General features: G+C 50.7%; 3 protein-coding genes across 3 annotated transcripts; all 3 read right to left on the bottom strand.

Moving 5' to 3' along the window:
- Positions 1-744: 744 nt before the first annotated feature.
- On the bottom strand, positions 745-6,837 carry LOC133083912 (transcription factor Sp6-like). Its single transcript, XM_061179843.1, has 2 exons — positions 6,817-6,837; positions 745-1,680 (listed from the first exon to the last, which is right to left on the bottom strand). Exons 1-2 carry the CDS (start codon positions 6,835-6,837, stop codon positions 745-747), a joined length of 957 nt encoding a protein of 318 aa, XP_061035826.1.
- Positions 6,838-9,740: 2,903 nt separating this feature from the next.
- On the bottom strand, positions 9,741-15,837 carry LOC133083911 (transcription factor Sp6-like). Its single transcript, XM_061179842.1, has 2 exons — positions 15,817-15,837; positions 9,741-10,676 (listed from the first exon to the last, which is right to left on the bottom strand). The coding sequence occupies exons 1-2, from the start codon at positions 15,835-15,837 to the stop codon at positions 9,741-9,743; spliced, it is 957 nt and encodes a 318-aa protein (XP_061035825.1).
- Positions 15,838-18,740: 2,903 nt separating this feature from the next.
- On the bottom strand, positions 18,741-19,487 carry LOC133083910 (transcription factor Sp6-like). The gene has a single exon (XM_061179841.1). It carries the CDS (start codon positions 19,485-19,487, stop codon positions 18,741-18,743), a length of 747 nt encoding a protein of 248 aa, XP_061035824.1.
- Between the last annotated feature and the right edge of the window lie 6,205 nt (positions 19,488-25,692).

Here is a 25,692-nt window from a genome sequence, read left to right as displayed (position 1 = left end):
ACCTCCACATCTGGCTCCCTCCTCCACCCCACAGTTCTGGCTGGAAGCTGTCGCCCATTCTGGCCCTCTTCCCTTCTTCCCTCGTGGCTCCATCACACTGGGTCTGGAAGGCTTAATAAGGAGGCACATCAGAGACATTATTTCTGCGGCGACAACCCTCCCAGCCAGATAGAAACTCCTCCCTTAGGGGGACCCCCAGCCTCTGCTACCCCATCTCAGCTCTCCCTCCGGAAACCCCGGGGTAAAGCACTCTAGGGGGGATGACAGGGACCCGGGCCGCAGCGCGGCTCCAGAGGCCCTTTTATGTCCGGGTTCCCAGGCGCTAACGACGTGTCCAGACAGCTACCCCCAGCGCCCGGGGCGGCCCCACTCCTCTCTGCTCCGGGGACGCGCCGTATCCTCCACCCTATCCCCTCGGCCCTCCAGCCGCCGTTGGGGTAGTCCACCCCAACCCCCCAGCCCAGGGGCGTGAAGTGAAAGAGCGAGGAAGGGGAGAACTGATGGGCACGCGCAGCTCCTCCCCGCCCAGTCAAACGCGTCCGTCCTGTCCAGCCCCAGAGACTAAGAGACCCCTAAGCGACCCGGCTCCCTGACCCCCGCACCACTTTCCCTCCCTCTCCATAAATAACCACCTTCTCTTACTCAAGCCACCCCCCCCCCAAGGGCATCAGGCCAGAGGGCTCTCTGCTGATGGCCCCAGGGGAGACCAACGGGGAGGCGGGACGGGGAGGCGGGACGAGGAGCTCAGCTGCAGGGAGCCGCGCTGCCCTCGGCCTCGCGCTTGCCTTTGCCCCCGGGGGGCTCCGCTCCGCCGGCCTTGCCCTCTCCCGCCGCCGCCCCGGCAGCCTCCTCTTTGGCGCCCTCGTGGGTTTTCATGTGTTTGGCCAGGTGGTCGCTGCGCATGAAGACTCGGCTGCAGACTGCGCAGGGGAACTTCTTGGTGCCGGTGTGGGTCTGGAGGCGGCGCTGCAGCTCGTCGGAGCGCGTGAAGCGCTTGCCGCAGAAGAGCCAGTTGCACACGAAGGGGCGGTCGCCGCTGTGCCAGCGCAAGTGTGCCTTCAGGTGCGATGTCTTGGCGTAGGCTTTCCCACAGCCCGGGATGTGGCAATTGTGCAAATGCTTCTTCTTGCCCCCATCGGGCCCGCACGGAGCCCCCAGTCGCTCCGCCTCCAGGCAGTTGGGGCAGCGGCACACGGTCTGGCCTGAGCTGCGGGGCGCTGACCGCCGGGAGCCTTTGGGCCGGGCCGCCCCATCCAGACTGGTATCCAGCCCCTGGGATTCCGGGGCGGCTGCTTCCAAGGCCTTCGCCCCGTCGGGAGGCCCGAGGAGGTGCTGCCCTCCGGCGGCTGGGAGGAGGTGGTGCGGGTGCGGGTGTGGGTGGGGCGGCTGGGCACAAAGCTGGTGGTCTCCGACGTAGCCCCCCAAGCCAGCCTGAAGCGCCCCGGGGTGGCCAGGTGAGGTCAGCGCGCCCTGAGTGTGGGGGAGGTCCATCCAGCTGGTACCCGGATGAAGGTCCCACCACGAGCCCTCCTCGGTGCCTGGGCGTGTCGGCCGGAACCACGATTCGTAATGGTGTGACACGTCCGGCTGCAGGAGCTTGGAAGAGGGTCCCGGGGCCAAGGGACTGTCGCTTTCCAGGTCCTCGCAGGTTACCCGAGAGGAGTAACAGTGGGCATGGCACTCAGTGAATGTTTTTGAATGAATTCATTAATTTTTAAACTGTGATTGATTGATTGATTGATTGATTGATTTCCACAATGTATTTTCCTGTGTTGCCTACATAACTATAGTGAAACTCTGATTCTTATAAGGAACTCTTGGTGTTATGGGATGTTTAGGAAAGGCGGTGAGTTTAAGACGCTGTACTGACGCTACTAAAACCTCCTGGTGAAGGGACCTCATGAGCCTGCTCTCCGGTGTGCTGGCAAAAGAAAAACTGACCCTCGGTGCTCTCTCCCCAAGGTAGGCATCAGCAAACTAACAAGGGAAAGGAAGGAGGCCGCTAAAGATAGGCATCTGCAGGAATTGCTAATCCAGCTCCAGACACAGCCTCAACACCTTCATTAACCCAAAATGAACTGTGTGAAACTGGATTTCTGAACCACAAGACAGGTAAGGGAGTCTTTTCCAAAGCCAGGTGTAGAAGAGCTCTTTACCTTGAGTCTAAAATCGCCTTCGGGCCATTGAACGTACCCACTCTCATTTGCTTGTGTCGTGAGAAATCACAGAATTTTTGAGCTGAAGGGGTGTAAAACCCACACTTCTTACTGAAGAGTAGTCAGCAAAGAAAGTATATTGAATTAGGCTACAGCAATGTATTTTCTTTATATTTCTCACACTACAGCTGAACACAAACAACGTCTTTTTCCATACCTCAGAGCTTCCTATTGGCCACAGATAATTCACTTCAGAGATATATGCTTTTTGAAAAATAATGTTCTGGGTGGCTGGGGAGAGCCCTGTGGTGGGTGTTCAGGAATTCTTTCTGCTTTACCATTTAAAAGAGCTAATAATGGTTGGGGAAGCACCCACACCTTTTGCTCCCTGAAGAATTCGGTGCTAAACTTAGTTCTTTGCAGCTCTGTGTTGCATACATTTTAAGCAGTTAGGAACTTTGCACATGAGCAGGAATCAAAGTGAAATTCAAAAGTGGAACTTCATGGACCATTCGCATATTGGAGAGGCATCAGTGGGATTCCATGACAATGCTAATTTGAGTGTTTTTGCTTGGTGCCTTTTATTGCCCGTGCCAAAGATCAGTACTATGGAAAGCAGAGCGATTCATATATTTGAGTTAAACAAGTCTCTTGGCCTCTTTGTACCTTAGTTTCCTCATTTGAAAAAAAAAAATAAATGGCTCTCAAGACATACTTTCCAGAATTCATCCTGGGCTTACACCCAGCTAACCAAGAACTGCATGGTGTTTTTACACACAGTTTTTTACATGTATTCATCTTCTATTCCACTTACAACTTGTGTAAAAACTGCATTCCATGCCAGGCCTGAAACGTTCCAAAGCTCAGTTCTGTGAGTAAATTGCAACCAAGATTTCTACAACAAAAGACACAAGCAAAAGAAGAATAAAAATATATATTCTTTCAGAACATTTATCCTTTGGCAATAATTCTAATTTATATATGATGAAACATAACAACACTACTCCCTCCATACGCTAAAGAAATCTCACTGTGGAAGATATTATGATTTATACTTTCATGATTATATATGTGGTGCATTAGATACAAAATAGTAAATGCTCATTAAATACTTGTGTTAAGTGATCTTTATTTCTCCAGAAAGGCAGCACTATCGACATTTTGGGCTGGATAATTCTTTGCTGTGGGAGGCTCTCCTGTACACTGTTGGACGTTTAGTAGCATCTCTGGCCTCTGTCCACTAGATGCCAGCAGCATATACAGTTCTGACAAGCAAAAATGTCTCCAGACGCTACCAAATGTCACCTGCGTGCAAAATCACCCTGGTTGAGAGCCACTGCTCTATAATGATTCACTCTGATCTGTGTAATACTTCTCACACTAATCTTTGCTAGAGACAAAAAGGATTTGCTACAAAATTTTAGTAGTAATCTTAATCATATTTCCAAATGAGTAACAAATTAATTTTATTAAAAATTAAGCTTTACAAAAATTCCAAATATAATGAAGTTATATTTGTAACTTAGATAAACTGCAAAAAAGGTAGTGGTTCAAATGTACGTCTTTCGATAGACTGTATTTTACTGCAGCATAAATCTCTAGGAAAAGGAAAAGGAGAATATTGCCTCAATTAGCTATTAGATATCTAATTAGTAGGAATAACTAGTAGAGGTTAGAATGATAATAACAAATAAGAAGCTTTGGTCTAAACTCCAAACCTTAGGAATTATTATTTGAACCTTCCAGAGCCCCTAGCCCTGCCTTCACCTCTCTTAAGAGTCTCACCTTCAGGATCTTCATAAATTAAATATACAACTATAGATCTTGATAGATTTTGGAGGTAATCTTTCCTGAGAGCAGAAGCATTGATTAGATGCCACCTTTTGTGGTCTCATCAAATTCTAGATTATGAGCTCAAAGTTTTTATCTCTATATATCATTATAATTTCTAATATTAAAAGGAATATTCTTATATTTACACACTTCCCAGTAGAGTTCTGTTTTTCTAGGCCAATTCACTACCAGAAGAAATAAAAGATACCCTTTCACACAACTTGAAAGGAAGTTACTCCTCTCATTAATATGTAGCTTTAATTCAGTATTACACTTTCTATCATATTGACTTTTATTCGAAAATACCTACTCTTGACTATAGCTGACTATCTTATTTCCATTGATTCCAGCTTAGTCTCTCATTTCACCTGGATGGGTATAACTGTCTTCTGACTGGTGTTTCCATCTCTACCCTCTCCCTTTCTAAGCCATCCTCCACGCGATCACCAGATTAACTCTCCGGAAGTGGTCTTCAAATACCAGCATCACTTGTGAACTTCTTGAAGATACGAATAGTCAGCCCTACTCTGGACCTCTGGAATCAGTAACTATGGGAGTGGAGCTTGTGTTTTCACAAGCCCTCCAAGTGGTTGGTTCTGTTGCAGGCTAATGCTTGTGCTAAAGCACTGCTGTGGTAACATGGTAGCTTGGCATGGTATCCCTGGCTTGGCCTCCAAAGCCCTAGATGATGTGGCTCTAAGCTCCTACTCTTCCCACTTGTACTCTACAGGTACTCAGAGTATTTTTCCTGTGTTTTGCCTTTCTCCCACTTTCCTGTTGCAAGCTTATTCTTCCCAAGATGTCCGTCATTGATACCCAATGGCCCTTCGAGGTCCCGTTTAAACAGCATTGCTCTAGTAACATCTTCCCTGATCCAATTTGAAGTCTTTTTTCCCTCTTTTGTGCTCCAATACCAACTTATAGCTCTCATTGCCCATATTCATTTCTTTCTTTAAATATAGCTGTTTTTGCAACCCATTTCCTCTGAGCAGAAACTCCTTCAAAGTATGGACTAGATCCTGCTTATGTGCATCGTCTATCATGTTTAAAGCCAACGCGTGGACATAAAGCAAACTCAAATATTTATAAAATCAACAAATAGCTGGGGAGTGGATAGAAGGAGGAAACGACTGTTTTAAAAGAAATGTAGTTTTATTACTTCATGGTGCCTCCACAGCACTTTGTCGTTATGGTTTGAGCTTATATGTTTACTTTCCCTGTGAGATCATGAGTTGCTAAAAGGAGTCCTGTCTTACCCGTCTTTGTGTTTACAACACTAGGCATAGTGCTGATCAGCATATTCTTTTTTCGCTTTTTTATTGATTGGCAGTTTTTTTTTTAAAGAATGAGAATACTTATTCTTTTTTAAAGAATGAGAATACTTATCCAAATACCAAATACTATTTGGCGCCTGAGATTCTTTTCAAACCTCCACTGCTCAGATGCTGAGCAGTCAGACTCACAAGGATTAATGGGAGGTGAAGGCTGCTTCTGGTGTGATGTACGGGGTGGGGGTCGGGAGGTTGCCATTGGACGTCATTCCGGAAGCAAACATCAAGACTGTGTGGTGATAAACATGAGTCCCCGAGGTGGCTGGCCTGAAAGCCGGTTCACATCCTGAACTTCCCCAGCTGCCCGCTTGGGGGCAGGACCGGGCAGAACAGCACAGCCCCAGGCTGCAGTCCCCAGGCTGCAGGTTCCTCGGTCACTTTCCCATTCCTGACTTCACTCACCCACCCTAGAGGGATTCTATTCCCACTTCCCAGGAGAGGAGAGGGTGGCTCAGAGACGTTGCCCAGGGGTCAGGCCAGATGTTTTGATTTCCCGAACTCCCTCTCAGCCCCTCCAGGACTGTCCTGCCAGGGGTGCCAGAACTGAGGGGTCAGAGGTGGCCTCGGGCTCCATTGCGGGGGGGGGGGGTGGGGTGTGGGGGGTGGGGAGTGGCGGCAGCCAGGCAGCATTGCCGGTCAGAGCGAGCGAGTGAGAGGCATGAGAGCCGCACCAAAGGCCCCCGATAAGAATGCAGGTCAGCGGGAGGAGCTGCAAGGGGAGGAGGGGCAGTCCCAGCCCTGCCCAGACAGGCCCAGCCGCCCCCACAGCTGCCCTCCTCGCCCTGGGGGCAGCAATGGGGGAGAGCAGGAGAGGACTCGCCAGGCTCCTGGGGTCTAAGTCCCCCAGAACCAGGAAGACAAAAGAGGAGCCCCAGGGAGCGGGGTGGGCCTGAGGTCACCGTAACACGCCTGGCCCTCCGCCACCCAGGCAGACAGAAACAAACGTATGGCCCCCTCAACTGGTCTGCTTTCCTCTGTAACCCCTAAATCATTCTGATGCCCCCATTTAAGAAACTTTGTGACCCCAGACTCTCCCAAACAAGTGGTGGAATGGGCCAGCCTGGGTACCAGATTTGGCTCTGAGAAATTGGGTTAGGGTTAGAGTGGGGGGAAATAGGAATCCCACTGGGGTAGATGATAATTTTGGCCAAGATGTAGGATGGAAAGGTGAAAGAACGTAATAACCTACTCTGCCCCCTTGGAGCCAAAAACTGATCCTCTGTCAACTTTCCTAGGTTTGGGGCCCTGGAGCCATGAGGCTTTTACTCATCTGACGTGTGTTAGGCACCAACTGTGCACCAGGCGTTTGAGCAGCCTGGGAAAGTGTGCATTTGTGCATATCCGGGGGTGCCCGATGGGTCCAGTGAGGAACTTCTGTGCACACCGTGGTTGTGTAACTGCGGCAGGTCTCTAGCTGGGAGTTGCACTAGGAACCTTTCCCTCATGCTTTTCAGCTGGGCGGGAGCCCATCGGATATCTCGGCTGCCTTTCATCACCTTGTCCCTGATAGGGATCATCCTGGGTGGAGAAATCGCTGTCGGTCACCCCCACCTCTCTCAGAGCCAGAAGGCCTGATTGACAGGCACACACCCACGAGGGTGGGGTGAGGGGGCCAAGGGGCTGGCCATCTCTGGGAAGGCAGGGAACCGGCATTCTTGGCAGGGGAGGCGAAAGAGGGGGCTTCCATGTGGAAGAGGAAGGAAATATCTAGAACCTTTTCATCTCCACAGGAGAAGACCAGGGAGGGACAGTCAGCCCAGCTATCAACCCCGAGGGAGCGCCACCCTCCTTCTGCATCAACAACCTCCGGGCAGGATCAGACCCTTCAACAATCAGCTCAGCTCTGCCCCCAAACAAAGGGAGGTGAGGCTGCCCTGGGCTGCAGGATCAAAGAGAAGTGTCCACCCCACCCTGCAGCCAGCCTGGTCCTTGCTGCTGAGAGACCATGAGTCAAAAAGGAAACCGGAGCTGGAAGACAAATGAAGCAGTGGTGTGGTTGATGACTTTATTATGGCATAAAAAACACAGGCTGCTTCTTCCTCCTCCTCCCCCCCCCCCAAAATGGGTTCACAGCACTTAAAGAAAAAAAAATCCTACATTTCTCCTCTAGGGGGCTGCCTAGAAGGGGGCAGACAGCCAAGCAACCTAGATCTATAAAAGAGGGGAGCAAAAGAAAACCTATCCAAAGCCCTCACCAGCACACCTTAGAGCTCGGGGCCTCCATGGGAATATCCGTGCTGTCCTCTCCCCAACGCACATTTGGGAGTTCCCCTGAGGATGGTCACTGGGAAAGGCTGTCCTAGTGGCAAAGGGAGAGGTGGCTGGTTTCCTCAGCTGGAGGAAAACGGCATCTCACACCCACAGCGCCCTCCCTCTCTCCCCCTCATCCACCTGGCCAGGCAACCTGCAGGCACTGCCAACTCTCTTCTGCCCCCAGCCCTCTCAGCAAGGAAAGGGACCTCTGGTCGGATTAGCAGGAGGTAGGGGAAGAGGGAGCATAAAGAAAGGACATTACTTCTTAACCTACCCCAGGCCCATGCGTCCTTCAGGGAGAGTCACCCCATCCCTCTTAAGAAGGGCTCTCTTCTACACAAACATATTCCCACCCAGATCCCAGCCCCACTTCCCAATAGCACCCAGTCCTTGGACTGATATCCCCAAGGAAGGAAGAGATGCCGTGGCCCTAGGCTCCAGGACCTTGGCTGGGGTGAACAAGATGGGGTCTCCCTGGCTGGAGACCCCAGGCTCAGTAGAGAAACACACACACACACACACACACAGAAACACACACATGCATGGGTACACACAACATGAACACACATGTCCTAATATTAAATAAAATACCCTTTGCTTATAACTTAAAAAATCAATACACAACTAATCCTTGCACAGGGCTCTGGGTGGAGAAAGAAAGGCAGGGAAACGGGAGGTCGGGGGGAATCTTAAGGCCTCTACCTGGAGCCTGGGAAAGCCCACTAGCTCCAGGCTCCTGCGGCCTGTCAGACCCTGCCCCCATCAGCTTTTTTCCTTTTGCCTGGCTCAGCCTCTTCTGGCTTCACCCCTCCCCACGTTCCCCACTCCAGGATCACCATCAGGACGTATTTCTGGCATCTAAAGAAGGGAACAGGGACAGCTTCCTGGACATCACCTCAGAAGGCAGGCCCCTTCCAGTGACAGGACAACTTCCTCATATGGAAGGGGAGCCCCACAAGAGATGAGATGGGGAGGAGCCTCCTAACACACTCTACAGGAGGGGCAAGGCTTGTAGGCAGCACGAAAGGGGAGGGTCGAGCTAAAGAAAGAGTGGGGCTTAGCTTCTCTGCAAGCAGATGGCCAGGCAGGGACAGAGTCCTCCACTCTGAGCAGGAACCGCTGGAGGTCCCTCTGCTGGGACACCCCCACCTACCCTCACCCAACCGAGGTCACCCTCTTCCTTCCATCCCTCAGGGGAGGGCAAATGCCAGGCACCAAGGGTGAGGAACTACATCAGTTCTGGAGCAAGGGCTCTTGGCTGCCTTGAAGGCCTGCCTGGGGTGACAGATGAGAGTGGACTACTGAACTTTACTTTTATAAAGACCAAGAGTTAAGGACTGAATCAGAGCTAGAGAGGGAAGGGCTTACTTCCACTCCCTGACCAAATCCCTTTCTCTCATTTTAGAGGAAGACTTCCTTGCTCAACCTCCACATCTGGCTCCCTCCTCCACCCCACAGTTCTGGCTGGAAGCTGTCGCCCATTCTGGCCCTCTTCCCTTCTTCCCTCGTGGCTCCATCACACTGGGTCTGGAAGGCTTAATAAGGAGGCACATCAGAGACATTATTTCTGCGGCGACAACCCTCCCAGCCAGATAGAAACTCCTCCCTTAGGGGGACCCCCAGCCTCTGCTACCCCATCTCAGCTCTCCCTCCGGAAACCCCGGGGTAAAGCACTCTAGGGGGGATGACAGGGACCCGGGCCGCAGCGCGGCTCCAGAGGCCCTTTTATGTCCGGGTTCCCAGGCGCTAACGACGTGTCCAGACAGCTACCCCCAGCGCCCGGGGCGGCCCCACTCCTCTCTGCTCCGGGGACGCGCCGTATCCTCCACCCTATCCCCTCGGCCCTCCAGCCGCCGTTGGGGTAGTCCACCCCAACCCCCCAGCCCAGGGGCGTGAAGTGAAAGAGCGAGGAAGGGGAGAACTGATGGGCACGCGCAGCTCCTCCCCGCCCAGTCAAACGCGTCCGTCCTGTCCAGCCCCAGAGACTAAGAGACCCCTAAGCGACCCGGCTCCCTGACCCCCGCACCACTTTCCCTCCCTCTCCATAAATAACCACCTTCTCTTACTCAAGCCACCCCCCCCCAAGGGCATCAGGCCAGAGGGCTCTCTGCTGATGGCCCCAGGGGAGACCAACGGGGAGGCGGGACGGGGAGGCGGGACGAGGAGCTCAGCTGCAGGGAGCCGCGCTGCCCTCGGCCTCGCGCTTGCCTTTGCCCCCGGGGGGCTCCGCTCCGCCGGCCTTGCCCTCTCCCGCCGCCGCCCCGGCAGCCTCCTCTTTGGCGCCCTCGTGGGTTTTCATGTGTTTGGCCAGGTGGTCGCTGCGCATGAAGACTCGGCTGCAGACTGCGCAGGGGAACTTCTTGGTGCCGGTGTGGGTCTGGAGGCGGCGCTGCAGCTCGTCGGAGCGCGTGAAGCGCTTGCCGCAGAAGAGCCAGTTGCACACGAAGGGGCGGTCGCCGCTGTGCCAGCGCAAGTGTGCCTTCAGGTGCGATGTCTTGGCGTAGGCTTTCCCACAGCCCGGGATGTGGCAATTGTGCAAATGCTTCTTCTTGCCCCCATCGGGCCCGCACGGAGCCCCCAGTCGCTCCGCCTCCAGGCAGTTGGGGCAGCGGCACACGGTCTGGCCTGAGCTGCGGGGCGCTGACCGCCGGGAGCCTTTGGGCCGGGCCGCCCCATCCAGACTGGTATCCAGCCCCTGGGATTCCGGGGCGGCTGCTTCCAAGGCCTTCGCCCCGTCGGGAGGCCCGAGGAGGTGCTGCCCTCCGGCGGCTGGGAGGAGGTGGTGCGGGTGCGGGTGTGGGTGGGGCGGCTGGGCACAAAGCTGGTGGTCTCCGACGTAGCCCCCCAAGCCAGCCTGAAGCGCCCCGGGGTGGCCAGGTGAGGTCAGCGCGCCCTGAGTGTGGGGGAGGTCCATCCAGCTGGTACCCGGATGAAGGTCCCACCACGAGCCCTCCTCGGTGCCTGGGCGTGTCGGCCGGAACCACGATTCGTAATGGTGTGACACGTCCGGCTGCAGGAGCTTGGAAGAGGGTCCCGGGGCCAAGGGACTGTCGCTTTCCAGGTCCTCGCAGGTTACCCGAGAGGAGTAACAGTGGGCATGGCACTCAGTGAATGTTTTTGAATGAATTCATTAATTTTTAAACTGTGATTGATTGATTGATTGATTGATTGATTTCCACAATGTATTTTCCTGTGTTGCCTACATAACTATAGTGAAACTCTGATTCTTATAAGGAACTCTTGGTGTTATGGGATGTTTAGGAAAGGCGGTGAGTTTAAGACGCTGTACTGACGCTACTAAAACCTCCTGGTGAAGGGACCTCATGAGCCTGCTCTCCGGTGTGCTGGCAAAAGAAAAACTGACCCTCGGTGCTCTCTCCCCAAGGTAGGCATCAGCAAACTAACAAGGGAAAGGAAGGAGGCCGCTAAAGATAGGCATCTGCAGGAATTGCTAATCCAGCTCCAGACACAGCCTCAACACCTTCATTAACCCAAAATGAACTGTGTGAAACTGGATTTCTGAACCACAAGACAGGTAAGGGAGTCTTTTCCAAAGCCAGGTGTAGAAGAGCTCTTTACCTTGAGTCTAAAATCGCCTTCGGGCCATTGAACGTACCCACTCTCATTTGCTTGTGTCGTGAGAAATCACAGAATTTTTGAGCTGAAGGGGTGTAAAACCCACACTTCTTACTGAAGAGTAGTCAGCAAAGAAAGTATATTGAATTAGGCTACAGCAATGTATTTTCTTTATATTTCTCACACTACAGCTGAACACAAACAACGTCTTTTTCCATACCTCAGAGCTTCCTATTGGCCACAGATAATTCACTTCAGAGATATATGCTTTTTGAAAAATAATGTTCTGGGTGGCTGGGGAGAGCCCTGTGGTGGGTGTTCAGGAATTCTTTCTGCTTTACCATTTAAAAGAGCTAATAATGGTTGGGGAAGCACCCACACCTTTTGCTCCCTGAAGAATTCGGTGCTAAACTTAGTTCTTTGCAGCTCTGTGTTGCATACATTTTAAGCAGTTAGGAACTTTGCACATGAGCAGGAATCAAAGTGAAATTCAAAAGTGGAACTTCATGGACCATTCGCATATTGGAGAGGCATCAGTGGGATTCCATGACAATGCTAATTTGAGTGTTTTTGCTTGGTGCCTTTTATTGCCCGTGCCAAAGATCAGTACTATGGAAAGCAGAGCGATTCATATATTTGAGTTAAACAAGTCTCTTGGCCTCTTTGTACCTTAGTTTCCTCATTTGAAAAAAAAAAATAAATGGCTCTCAAGACATACTTTCCAGAATTCATCCTGGGCTTACACCCAGCTAACCAAGAACTGCATGGTGTTTTTACACACAGTTTTTTACATGTATTCATCTTCTATTCCACTTACAACTTGTGTAAAAACTGCATTCCATGCCAGGCCTGAAACGTTCCAAAGCTCAGTTCTGTGAGTAAATTGCAACCAAGATTTCTACAACAAAAGACACAAGCAAAAGAAGAATAAAAATATATATTCTTTCAGAACATTTATCCTTTGGCAATAATTCTAATTTATATATGATGAAACATAACAACACTACTCCCTCCATACGCTAAAGAAATCTCACTGTGGAAGATATTATGATTTATACTTTCATGATTATATATGTGGTGCATTAGATACAAAATAGTAAATGCTCATTAAATACTTGTGTTAAGTGATCTTTATTTCTCCAGAAAGGCAGCACTATCGACATTTTGGGCTGGATAATTCTTTGCTGTGGGAGGCTCTCCTGTACACTGTTGGACGTTTAGTAGCATCTCTGGCCTCTGTCCACTAGATGCCAGCAGCATATACAGTTCTGACAAGCAAAAATGTCTCCAGACGCTACCAAATGTCACCTGCGTGCAAAATCACCCTGGTTGAGAGCCACTGCTCTATAATGATTCACTCTGATCTGTGTAATACTTCTCACACTAATCTTTGCTAGAGACAAAAAGGATTTGCTACAAAATTTTAGTAGTAATCTTAATCATATTTCCAAATGAGTAACAAATTAATTTTATTAAAAATTAAGCTTTACAAAAATTCCAAATATAATGAAGTTATATTTGTAACTTAGATAAACTGCAAAAAAGGTAGTGGTTCAAATGTACGTCTTTCGATAGACTGTATTTTACTGCAGCATAAATCTCTAGGAAAAGGAAAAGGAGAATATTGCCTCAATTAGCTATTAGATATCTAATTAGTAGGAATAACTAGTAGAGGTTAGAATGATAATAACAAATAAGAAGCTTTGGTCTAAACTCCAAACCTTAGGAATTATTATTTGAACCTTCCAGAGCCCCTAGCCCTGCCTTCACCTCTCTTAAGAGTCTCACCTTCAGGATCTTCATAAATTAAATATACAACTATAGATCTTGATAGATTTTGGAGGTAATCTTTCCTGAGAGCAGAAGCATTGATTAGATGCCACCTTTTGTGGTCTCATCAAATTCTAGATTATGAGCTCAAAGTTTTTATCTCTATATATCATTATAATTTCTAATATTAAAAGGAATATTCTTATATTTACACACTTCCCAGTAGAGTTCTGTTTTTCTAGGCCAATTCACTACCAGAAGAAATAAAAGATACCCTTTCACACAACTTGAAAGGAAGTTACTCCTCTCATTAATATGTAGCTTTAATTCAGTATTACACTTTCTATCATATTGACTTTTATTCGAAAATACCTACTCTTGACTATAGCTGACTATCTTATTTCCATTGATTCCAGCTTAGTCTCTCATTTCACCTGGATGGGTATAACTGTCTTCTGACTGGTGTTTCCATCTCTACCCTCTCCCTTTCTAAGCCATCCTCCACGCGATCACCAGATTAACTCTCCGGAAGTGGTCTTCAAATACCAGCATCACTTGTGAACTTCTTGAAGATACGAATAGTCAGCCCTACTCTGGACCTCTGGAATCAGTAACTATGGGAGTGGAGCTTGTGTTTTCACAAGCCCTCCAAGTGGTTGGTTCTGTTGCAGGCTAATGCTTGTGCTAAAGCACTGCTGTGGTAACATGGTAGCTTGGCATGGTATCCCTGGCTTGGCCTCCAAAGCCCTAGATGATGTGGCTCTAAGCTCCTACTCTTCCCACTTGTACTCTACAGGTACTCAGAGTATTTTTCCTGTGTTTTGCCTTTCTCCCACTTTCCTGTTGCAAGCTTATTCTTCCCAAGATGTCCGTCATTGATACCCAATGGCCCTTCGAGGTCCCGTTTAAACAGCATTGCTCTAGTAACATCTTCCCTGATCCAATTTGAAGTCTTTTTTCCCTCTTTTGTGCTCCAATACCAACTTATAGCTCTCATTGCCCATATTCATTTCTTTCTTTAAATATAGCTGTTTTTGCAACCCATTTCCTCTGAGCAGAAACTCCTTCAAAGTATGGACTAGATCCTGCTTATGTGCATCGTCTATCATGTTTAAAGCCAACGCGTGGACATAAAGCAAACTCAAATATTTATAAAATCAACAAATAGCTGGGGAGTGGATAGAAGGAGGAAACGACTGTTTTAAAAGAAATGTAGTTTTATTACTTCATGGTGCCTCCACAGCACTTTGTCGTTATGGTTTGAGCTTATATGTTTACTTTCCCTGTGAGATCATGAGTTGCTAAAAGGAGTCCTGTCTTACCCGTCTTTGTGTTTACAACACTAGGCATAGTGCTGATCAGCATATTCTTTTTTCGCTTTTTTATTGATTGGCAGTTTTTTTTTTAAAGAATGAGAATACTTATTCTTTTTTAAAGAATGAGAATACTTATCCAAATACCAAATACTATTTGGCGCCTGAGATTCTTTTCAAACCTCCACTGCTCAGATGCTGAGCAGTCAGACTCACAAGGATTAATGGGAGGTGAAGGCTGCTTCTGGTGTGATGTACGGGGTGGGGGTCGGGAGGTTGCCATTGGACGTCATTCCGGAAGCAAACATCAAGACTGTGTGGTGATAAACATGAGTCCCCGAGGTGGCTGGCCTGAAAGCCGGTTCACATCCTGAACTTCCCCAGCTGCCCGCTTGGGGGCAGGACCGGGCAGAACAGCACAGCCCCAGGCTGCAGTCCCCAGGCTGCAGGTTCCTCGGTCACTTTCCCATTCCTGACTTCACTCACCCACCCTAGAGGGATTCTATTCCCACTTCCCAGGAGAGGAGAGGGTGGCTCAGAGACGTTGCCCAGGGGTCAGGCCAGATGTTTTGATTTCCCGAACTCCCTCTCAGCCCCTCCAGGACTGTCCTGCCAGGGGTGCCAGAACTGAGGGGTCAGAGGTGGCCTCGGGCTCCATTGCGGGGGGGGGGGTGGGGTGGGGTGTGGGGGGTGGGGAGTGGCGGCAGCCAGGCAGCATTGCCGGTCAGAGCGAGCGAGTGAGAGGCATGAGAGCCGCACCAAAGGCCCCCGATAAGAATGCAGGTCAGCGGGAGGAGCTGCAAGGGGAGGAGGGGCAGTCCCAGCCCTGCCCAGACAGGCCCAGCCGCCCCCACAGCTGCCCTCCTCGCCCTGGGGGCAGCAATGGGGGAGAGCAGGAGAGGACTCGCCAGGCTCCTGGGGTCTAAGTCCCCCAGAACCAGGAAGACAAAAGAGGAGCCCCAGGGAGCGGGGTGGGCCTGAGGTCACCGTAACACGCCTGGCCCTCCGCCACCCAGGCAGACAGAAACAAACGTATGGCCCCCTCAACTGGTCTGCTTTCCTCTGTAACCCCTAAATCATTCTGATGCCCCCATTTAAGAAACTTTGTGACCCCAGACTCTCCCAAACAAGTGGTGGAATGGGCCAGCCTGGGTACCAGATTTGGCTCTGAGAAATTGGGTTAGGGTTAGAGTGGGGGGAAATAGGAATCCCACTGGGGTAGATGATAATTTTGGCCAAGATGTAGGATGGAAAGGTGAAAGAACGTAATAACCTACTCTGCCCCCTTGGAGCCAAAAACTGATCCTCTGTCAACTTTCCTAGGTTTGGGGCCCTGGAGCCATGAGGCTTTTACTCATCTGACGTGTGTTAGGCACCAACTGTGCACCAGGCGTTTGAGCAGCCTGGGAAAGTGTGCATTTGTGCATATCCGGGGGTGCCCGATGGGTCCAGTGAGGAACTTCTGTGCACACCGTGGTTGTGTAACTGCGGCAGGTCTCTAGCTGGGAGTTGCACTAGGAACCTTTCCCTCATGCTTTTCAGCTGGGCGGGAGCCCATCGGATATCTCGGCTGCCTTTCATCACCTTGTCCCTGATAGGGATCATCCTGGGTGGAGAAATCGCTGTCGGTCACCCCCACCTCTCTCAGAGCCAGAAGGCCTGATTGACAGGCACACACCCACGAGGGTGGGGTGAGGGGGCCAAGGGGCTGGCCATCTCTGGGAAGGCAGGGAACCGGCATTCTTGGCAGGGGAGGCGAAAGAGGGGGCTTCCATGTGGAAGAGGAAGGAAATATCTAGAACCTTTTCATCTCCACAGGAGAAGACCAGGGAGGGACAGTCAGCCCAGCTATCAACCCCGAGGGAGCGCCACCCTCCTTCTGCATCAACAACCTCCGGGCAGGATCAGACCCTTCAACAATCAGCTCAGCTCTGCCCCCAAACAAAGGGAGGTGAGGCTGCCCTGGGCTGCAGGATCAAAGAGAAGTGTCCACCCCACCCTGCAGCCAGCCTGGTCCTTGCTGCTGAGAGACCATGAGTCAAAAAGGAAACCGGAGCTGGAAGACAAATGAAGCAGTGGTGTGGTTGATGACTTTATTATGGCATAAAAAACACAGGCTGCTTCTTCCTCCTCCTCCCCCCCCCCCAAAATGGGTTCACAGCACTTAAAGAAAAAAAAATCCTACATTTCTCCTCTAGGGGGCTGCCTAGAAGGGGGCAGACAGCCAAGCAACCTAGATCTATAAAAGAGGGGAGCAAAAGAAAACCTATCCAAAGCCCTCACCAGCACACCTTAGAGCTCGGGGCCTCCATGGGAATATCCGTGCTGTCCTCTCCCCAACGCACATTTGGGAGTTCCCCTGAGGATGGTCACTGGGAAAGGCTGTCCTAGTGGCAAAGGGAGAGGTGGCTGGTTTCCTCAGCTGGAGGAAAACGGCATCTCACACCCACAGCGCCCTCCCTCTCTCCCCCTCATCCACCTGGCCAGGCAACCTGCAGGCACTGCCAACTCTCTTCTGCCCCCAGCCCTCTCAGCAAGGAAAGGGACCTCTGGTCGGATTAGCAGGAGGTAGGGGAAGAGGGAGCATAAAGAAAGGACATTACTTCTTAACCTACCCCAGGCCCATGCGTCCTTCAGGGAGAGTCACCCCATCCCTCTTAAGAAGGGCTCTCTTCTACACAAACATATTCCCACCCAGATCCCAGCCCCACTTCCCAATAGCACCCAGTCCTTGGACTGATATCCCCAAGGAAGGAAGAGATGCCGTGGCCCTAGGCTCCAGGACCTTGGCTGGGGTGAACAAGATGGGGTCTCCCTGGCTGGAGACCCCAGGCTCAGTAGAGAAACACACACACACACACACACACAGAAACACACACATGCATGGGTACACACAACATGAACACACATGTCCTAATATTAAATAAAATACCCTTTGCTTATAACTTAAAAAATCAATACACAACTAATCCTTGCACAGGGCTCTGGGTGGAGAAAGAAAGGCAGGGAAACGGGAGGTCGGGGGGAATCTTAAGGCCTCTACCTGGAGCCTGGGAAAGCCCACTAGCTCCAGGCTCCTGCGGCCTGTCAGACCCTGCCCCCATCAGCTTTTTTCCTTTTGCCTGGCTCAGCCTCTTCTGGCTTCACCCCTCCCCACGTTCCCCACTCCAGGATCACCATCAGGACGTATTTCTGGCATCTAAAGAAGGGAACAGGGACAGCTTCCTGGACATCACCTCAGAAGGCAGGCCCCTTCCAGTGACAGGACAACTTCCTCATATGGAAGGGGAGCCCCACAAGAGATGAGATGGGGAGGAGCCTCCTAACACACTCTACAGGAGGGGCAAGGCTTGTAGGCAGCACGAAAGGGGAGGGTCGAGCTAAAGAAAGAGTGGGGCTTAGCTTCTCTGCAAGCAGATGGCCAGGCAGGGACAGAGTCCTCCACTCTGAGCAGGAACCGCTGGAGGTCCCTCTGCTGGGACACCCCCACCTACCCTCACCCAACCGAGGTCACCCTCTTCCTTCCATCCCTCAGGGGAGGGCAAATGCCAGGCACCAAGGGTGAGGAACTACATCAGTTCTGGAGCAAGGGCTCTTGGCTGCCTTGAAGGCCTGCCTGGGGTGACAGATGAGAGTGGACTACTGAACTTTACTTTTATAAAGACCAAGAGTTAAGGACTGAATCAGAGCTAGAGAGGGAAGGGCTTACTTCCACTCCCTGACCAAATCCCTTTCTCTCATTTTAGAGGAAGACTTCCTTGCTCAACCTCCACATCTGGCTCCCTCCTCCACCCCACAGTTCTGGCTGGAAGCTGTCGCCCATTCTGGCCCTCTTCCCTTCTTCCCTCGTGGCTCCATCACACTGGGTCTGGAAGGCTTAATAAGGAGGCACATCAGAGACATTATTTCTGCGGCGACAACCCTCCCAGCCAGATAGAAACTCCTCCCTTAGGGGGACCCCCAGCCTCTGCTACCCCATCTCAGCTCTCCCTCCGGAAACCCCGGGGTAAAGCACTCTAGGGGGGATGACAGGGACCCGGGCCGCAGCGCGGCTCCAGAGGCCCTTTTATGTCCGGGTTCCCAGGCGCTAACGACGTGTCCAGACAGCTACCCCCAGCGCCCGGGGCGGCCCCACTCCTCTCTGCTCCGGGGACGCGCCGTATCCTCCACCCTATCCCCTCGGCCCTCCAGCCGCCGTTGGGGTAGTCCACCCCAACCCCCCAGCCCAGGGGCGTGAAGTGAAAGAGCGAGGAAGGGGAGAACTGATGGGCACGCGCAGCTCCTCCCCGCCCAGTCAAACGCGTCCGTCCTGTCCAGCCCCAGAGACTAAGAGACCCCTAAGCGACCCGGCTCCCTGACCCCCGCACCACTTTCCCTCCCTCTCCATAAATAACCACCTTCTCTTACTCAAGCCACCCCCCCCCAAGGGCATCAGGCCAGAGGGCTCTCTGCTGATGGCCCCAGGGGAGACCAACGGGGAGGCGGGACGGGGAGGCGGGACGAGGAGCTCAGCTGCAGGGAGCCGCGCTGCCCTCGGCCTCGCGCTTGCCTTTGCCCCCGGGGAGCTCCGCTCCGCCGGCCTTGCCCTCTCCCGCCGCCGCCCCGGCAGCCTCCTCTTTGGCGCCCTCGTGGGTTTTCATGTGTTTGGCCAGGTGGTCGCTGCGCATGAAGACTCGGCTGCAGACTGCGCAGGGGAACTTCTTGGTGCCGGTGTGGGTCTGGAGGCGGCGCTGCAGCTCGTCGGAGCGCGTGAAGCGCTTGCCGCAGAAGAGCCAGTTGCACACGAAGGGGCGGTCGCCGCTGTGCCAGCGCAAGTGTGCCTTCAGGTGCGATGTCTTGGCGTAGGCTTTCCCACAGCCCGGGATGTGGCAATTGTGCAAATGCTTCTTCTTGCCCCCATCGGGCCCGCACGGAGCCCCCAGTCGCTCCGCCTCCAGGCAGTTGGGGCAGCGGCACACGGTCTGGCCTGAGCTGCGGGGCGCTGACCGCCGGGAGCCTTTGGGCCGGGCCGCCCCATCCAGACTGGTATCCAGCCCCTGGGATTCCGGGGCGGCTGCTTCCAAGGCCTTCGCCCCGTCGGGAGGCCCGAGGAGGTGCTGCCCTCCGGCGGCTGGGAGGAGGTGGTGCGGGTGCGGGTGTGGGTGGGGCGGCTGGGCACAAAGCTGGTGGTCTCCGACGTAGCCCCCCAAGCCAGCCTGAAGCGCCCCGGGGTGGCCAGGTGAGGTCAGCGCGCCCTGAGTGTGGGGGAGGTCCATCCAGCTGGTACCCGGATGAAGGTCCCACCACGAGCCCTCCTCGGTGCCTGGGCGTGTCGGCCGGAACCACGATTCGTAATGGTGTGACACGTCCGGCTGCAGGAGCTTGGAAGAGGGTCCCGGGGCCAAGGGACTGTCGCTTTCCAGGTCCTCGCAGGTTACCCGAGAGGAGTAACAGTGGGCATGGCACTCAGTGAATGTTTTTGAATGAATTCATTAATTTTTAAACTGTGATTGATTGATTGATTGATTGATTGATTTCCACAATGTATTTTCCTGTGTTGCCTACATAACTATAGTGAAACTCTGATTCTTATAAGGAACTCTTGGTGTTATGGGATGTTTAGGAAAGGCGGTGAGTTTAAGACGCTGTACTGACGCTACTAAAACCTCCTGGTGAAGGGACCTCATGAGCCTGCTCTCCGGTGTGCTGGCAAAAGAAAAACTGACCCTCGGTGCTCTCTCCCCAAGGTAGGCATCAGCAAACTAACAAGGGAAAGGAAGGAGGCCGCTAAAGATAGGCATCTGCAGGAATTGCTAATCCAGCTCCAGACACAGCCTCAACACCTTCATTAACCCAAAATGAACTGTGTGAAACTGGATTTCTGAACCACAAGACAGGTAAGGGAGTCTTTTCCAAAGCCAGGTGTAGAAGAGCTCTTTACCTTGAGTCTAAAATCGCCTTCGGGCCATTGAACGTACCCACTCTCATTTGCTTGTGTCGTGAGAAATCACAGAATTTTTGAGCTGAAGGGGTGTAAAACCCACACTTCTTACTGAAGAGTAGTCAGCAAAGAAAGTATATTGAATTAGGCTACAGCAATGTATTTTCTTTATATTTCTCACACTACAGCTGAACACAAACAACGTCTTTTTCCATACCTCAGAGCTTCCTATTGGCCACAGATAATTCACTTCAGAGATATATGCTTTTTGAAAAATAATGTTCTGGGTGGCTGGGGAGAGCCCTGTGGTGGGTGTTCAGGAATTCTTTCTGCTTTACCATTTAAAAGAGCTAATAATGGTTGGGGAAGCACCCACACCTTTTGCTCCCTGAAGAATTCGGTGCTAAACTTAGTTCTTTGCAGCTCTGTGTTGCATACATTTTAAGCAGTTAGGAACTTTGCACATGAGCAGGAATCAAAGTGAAATTCAAAAGTGGAACTTCATGGACCATTCGCATATTGGAGAGGCATCAGTGGGATTCCATGACAATGCTAATTTGAGTGTTTTTGCTTGGTGCCTTTTATTGCCCGTGCCAAAGATCAGTACTATGGAAAGCAGAGCGATTCATATATTTGAGTTAAACAAGTCTCTTGGCCTCTTTGTACCTTAGTTTCCTCATTTGAAAAAAAAAATAAATGGCTCTCAAGACATACTTTCCAGAATTCATCCTGGGCTTACACCCAGCTAACCAAGAACTGCATGGTGTTTTTACACACAGTTTTTTACATGTATTCATCTTCTATTCCACTTACAACTTGTGTAAAAACTGCATTCCATGCCAGGCCTGAAACGTTCCAAAGCTCAGTTCTGTGAGTAAATTGCAACCAAGATTTCTACAACAAAAGACACAAGCAAAAGAAGAATAAAAATATATATTCTTTCAGAACATTTATCCTTTGGCAATAATTCTAATTTATATATGATGAAACATAACAACACTACTCCCTCCATACGCTAAAGAAATCTCACTGTGGAAGATATTATGATTTATACTTTCATGATTATATATGTGGTGCATTAGATACAAAATAGTAAATGCTCATTAAATACTTGTGTTAAGTGATCTTTATTTCTCCAGAAAGGCAGCACTATCGACATTTTGGGCTGGATAATTCTTTGCTGTGGGAGGCTCTCCTGTACACTGTTGGACGTTTAGTAGCATCTCTGGCCTCTGTCCACTAGATGCCAGCAGCATATACAGTTCTGACAAGCAAAAATGTCTCCAGACGCTACCAAATGTCACCTGCGTGCAAAATCACCCTGGTTGAGAGCCACTGCTCTATAATGATTCACTCTGATCTGTGTAATACTTCTCACACTAATCTTTGCTAGAGACAAAAAGGATTTGCTACAAAATTTTAGTAGTAATCTTAATCATATTTCCAAATGAGTAACAAATTAATTTTATTAAAAATTAAGCTTTACAAAAATTCCAAATATAATGAAGTTATATTTGTAACTTAGATAAACTGCAAAAAAGGTAGTGGTTCAAATGTACGTCTTTCGATAGACTGTATTTTACTGCAGCATAAATCTCTAGGAAAAGGAAAAGGAGAATATTGCCTCAATTAGCTATTAGATATCTAATTAGTAGGAATAACTAGTAGAGGTTAGAATGATAATAACAAATAAGAAGCTTTGGTCTAAACTCCAAACCTTAGGAATTATTATTTGAACCTTCCAGAGCCCCTAGCCCTGCCTTCACCTCTCTTAAGAGTCTCACCTTCAGGATCTTCATAAATTAAATATACAACTATAGATCTTGATAGATTTTGGAGGTAATCTTTCCTGAGAGCAGAAGCATTGATTAGATGCCACCTTTTGTGGTCTCATCAAATTCTAGATTATGAGCTCAAAGTTTTTATCTCTATATATCATTATAATTTCTAATATTAAAAGGAATATTCTTATATTTACACACTTCCCAGTAGAGTTCTGTTTTTCTAGGCCAATTCACTACCAGAAGAAATAAAAGATACCCTTTCACACAACTTGAAAGGAAGTTACTCCTCTCATTAATATGTAGCTTTAATTCAGTATTACACTTTCTATCATATTGACTTTTATTCGAAAATACCTACTCTTGACTATAGCTGACTATCTTATTTCCATTGATTCCAGCTTAGTCTCTCATTTCACCTGGATGGGTATAACTGTCTTCTGACTGGTGTTTCCATCTCTACCCTCTCCCTTTCTAAGCCATCCTCCACGCGATCACCAGATTAACTCTCCGGAAGTGGTCTTCAAATACCAGCATCACTTGTGAACTTCTTGAAGATACGAATAGTCAGCCCTACTCTGGACCTCTGGAATCAGTAACTATGGGAGTGGAGCTTGTGTTTTCACAAGCCCTCCAAGTGGTTGGTTCTGTTGCAGGCTAATGCTTGTGCTAAAGCACTGCTGTGGTAACATGGTAGCTTGGCATGGTATCCCTGGCTTGGCCTCCAAAGCCCTAGATGATGTGGCTCTAAGCTCCTACTCTTCCCACTTGTACTCTACAGGTACTCAGAGTATTTTTCCTGTGTTTTGCCTTTCTCCCACTTTCCTGTTGCAAGCTTATTCTTCCCAAGATGTCCGTCATTGATACCCAATGGCCCTTCGAGGTCCCGTTTAAACAGCATTGCTCTAGTAACATCTTCCCTGATCCAATTTGAAGTCTTTTTTCCCTCTTTTGTGCTCCAATACCAACTTATAGCTCTCATTGCCCATATTCATTTCTTTCTTTAAATATAGCTGTTTTTGCAACCCATTTCCTCTGAGCAGAAACTCCTTCAAAGTATGGACTAGATCCTGCTTATGTGCATCGTCTATCATGTTTAAAGCCAACGCGTGGACATAAAGCAAACTCAAATATTTATAAAATCAACAAATAGCTGGGGAGTGGATAGAAGGAGGAAACGACTGTTTTAAAAGAAATGTAGTTTTATTACTTCATGGTGCCTCCACAGCACTTTGTCGTTATGGTTTGAGCTTATATGTTTACTTTCCCTGTGAGATCATGAGTTGCTAAAAGGAGTCCTGTCTTACCCGTCTTTGTGTTTACAACACTAGGCATAGTGCTGATCAGCATATTCTTTTTTCGCTTTTTTATTGATTGGCAGTTTTTTTTTTAAAGAATGAGAATACTTATTCTTTTTTAAAGAATGAGAATACTTATCCAAATACCAAATACTATTTGGCGCCTGAGATTCTTTTCAAACCTCCACTGCTCAGATGCTGAGCAGTCAGACTCACAAGGATTAATGGGAGGTGAAGGCTGCTTCTGGTGTGATGTACGGGGTGGGGGTCGGGAGGTTGCCATTGGACGTCATTCCGGAAGCAAACATCAAGACTGTGTGGTGATAAACATGAGTCCCCGAGGTGGCTGGCCTGAAAGCCGGTTCACATCCTGAACTTCCCCAGCTGCCCGCTTGGGGGCAGGACCGGGCAGAACAGCACAGCCCCAGGCTGCAGTCCCCAGGCTGCAGGTTCCTCGGTCACTTTCCCATTCCTGACTTCACTCACCCACCCTAGAGGGATTCTATTCCCACTTCCCAGGAGAGGAGAGGGTGGCTCAGAGACGTTGCCCAGGGGTCAGGCCAGATGTTTTGATTTCCCGAACTCCCTCTCAGCCCCTCCAGGACTGTCCTGCCAGGGGTGCCAGAACTGAGGGGTCAGAGGTGGCCTCGGGCTCCATTGCGGGGGGGGGGGGTGGGGGGGGGGGTGGGGGGTGGGGAGTGGCGGCAGCCAGGCAGCATTGCCGGTCAGAGCGAGCGAGTGAGAGGCATGAGAGCCGCACCAAAGGCCCCCGATAAGAATGCAGGTCAGCGGGAGGAGCTGCAAGGGGAGGAGGGGCAGTCCCAGCCCTGCCCAGACAGGCCCAGCCGCCCCCACAGCTGCCCTCCTCGCCCTGGGGGCAGCAATGGGGGAGAGCAGGAGAGGACTCGCCAGGCTCCTGGGGTCTAAGTCCCCCAGAACCAGGAAGACAAAAGAGGAGCCCCAGGGAGCGGGGTGGGCCTGAGGTCACCGTAACACGCCTGGCCCTCCGCCACCCAGGCAGACAGAAACAAACGTATGGCCCCCTCAACTGGTCTGCTTTCCTCTGTAACCCCTAAATCATTCTGATGCCCCCATTTAAGAAACTTTGTGACCCCAGACTCTCCCAAACAAGTGGTGGAATGGGCCAGCCTGGGTACCAGATTTGGCTCTGAGAAATTGGGTTAGGGTTAGAGTGGGGGGAAATAGGAATCCCACTGGGGTAGATGATAATTTTGGCCAAGATGTAGGATGGAAAGGTGAAAGAACGTAATAACCTACTCTGCCCCCTTGGAGCCAAAAACTGATCCTCTGTCAACTTTCCTAGGTTTGGGGCCCTGGAGCCATGAGGCTTTTACTCATCTGACGTGTGTTAGGCACCAACTGTGCACCAGGCGTTTGAGCAGCCTGGGAAAGTGTGCATTTGTGCATATCCGGGGGTGCCCGATGGGTCCAGTGAGGAACTTCTGTGCACACCGTGGTTGTGTAACTGCGGCAGGTCTCTAGCTGGGAGTTGCACTAGGAACCTTTCCCTCATGCTTTTCAGCTGGGCGGGAGCCCATCGGATATCTCGGCTGCCTTTCATCACCTTGTCCCTGATAGGGATCATCCTGGGTGGAGAAATCGCTGTCGGTCACCCCCACCTCTCTCAGAGCCAGAAGGCCTGATTGACAGGCACACAGCCACGAGGGTGGGGTGAGGGGGCCAAGGGGCTGGCCATCTCTGGGAAGGCAGGGAACCGGCATTCTTGGCAGGGGAGGCGAAAGAGGGGGCTTCCATGTGGAAGAGGAAGGAAATATCTAGAACCTTTTCATCTCCACAGGAGAAGACCAGGGAGGGACAGTCAGCCCAGCTATCAACCCCGAGGGAGCGCCACCCTCCTTCTGCATCAACAACCTCCGGGCAGGATCAGACCCTTCAACAATCAGCTCAGCTCTGCCCCCAAACAAAGGGAGGTGAGGCTGCCCTGGGCTGCAGGATCAAAGAGAAGTGTCCACCCCACCCTGCAGCCAGCCTGGTCCTTGCTGCTGAGAGACCATGAGTCAAAAAGGAAACCGGAGCTGGAAGACAAATGAAGCAGTGGTGTGGTTGATGACTTTATTATGGCATAAAAAACACAGGCTGCTTCTTCCTCCTCCTCCCCCCCCCCCAAAATGGGTTCACAGCACTTAAAGAAAAAAAAATCCTACATTTCTCCTCTAGGGGGCTGCCTAGAAGGGGGCAGACAGCCAAGCAACCTAGATCTATAAAAGAGGGGAGCAAAAGAAAACCTATCCAAAGCCCTCACCAGCACACCTTAGAGCTCGGGGCCTCCATGGGAATATCCGTGCTGTCCTCTCCCCAACGCACATTTGGGAGTTCCCCTGAGGATGGTCACTGGGAAAGGCTGTCCTAGTGGCAAAGGGAGAGGTGGCTGGTTTCCTCAGCTGGAGGAAAACGGCATCTCACACCCACAGCGCCCTCC

Source organism: Eubalaena glacialis, unplaced genomic scaffold, assembly GCF_028564815.1.
Source record: "Eubalaena glacialis isolate mEubGla1 unplaced genomic scaffold, mEubGla1.1.hap2.+ XY scaffold_849, whole genome shotgun sequence".
Classification (NCBI taxonomy): Eukaryota; Metazoa; Chordata; class Mammalia; order Artiodactyla; family Balaenidae; genus Eubalaena; species Eubalaena glacialis.
The sequence above is the reverse complement of the archived record's forward strand: the minus strand, read 5'-3'. Positions and strand labels throughout refer to the sequence as shown.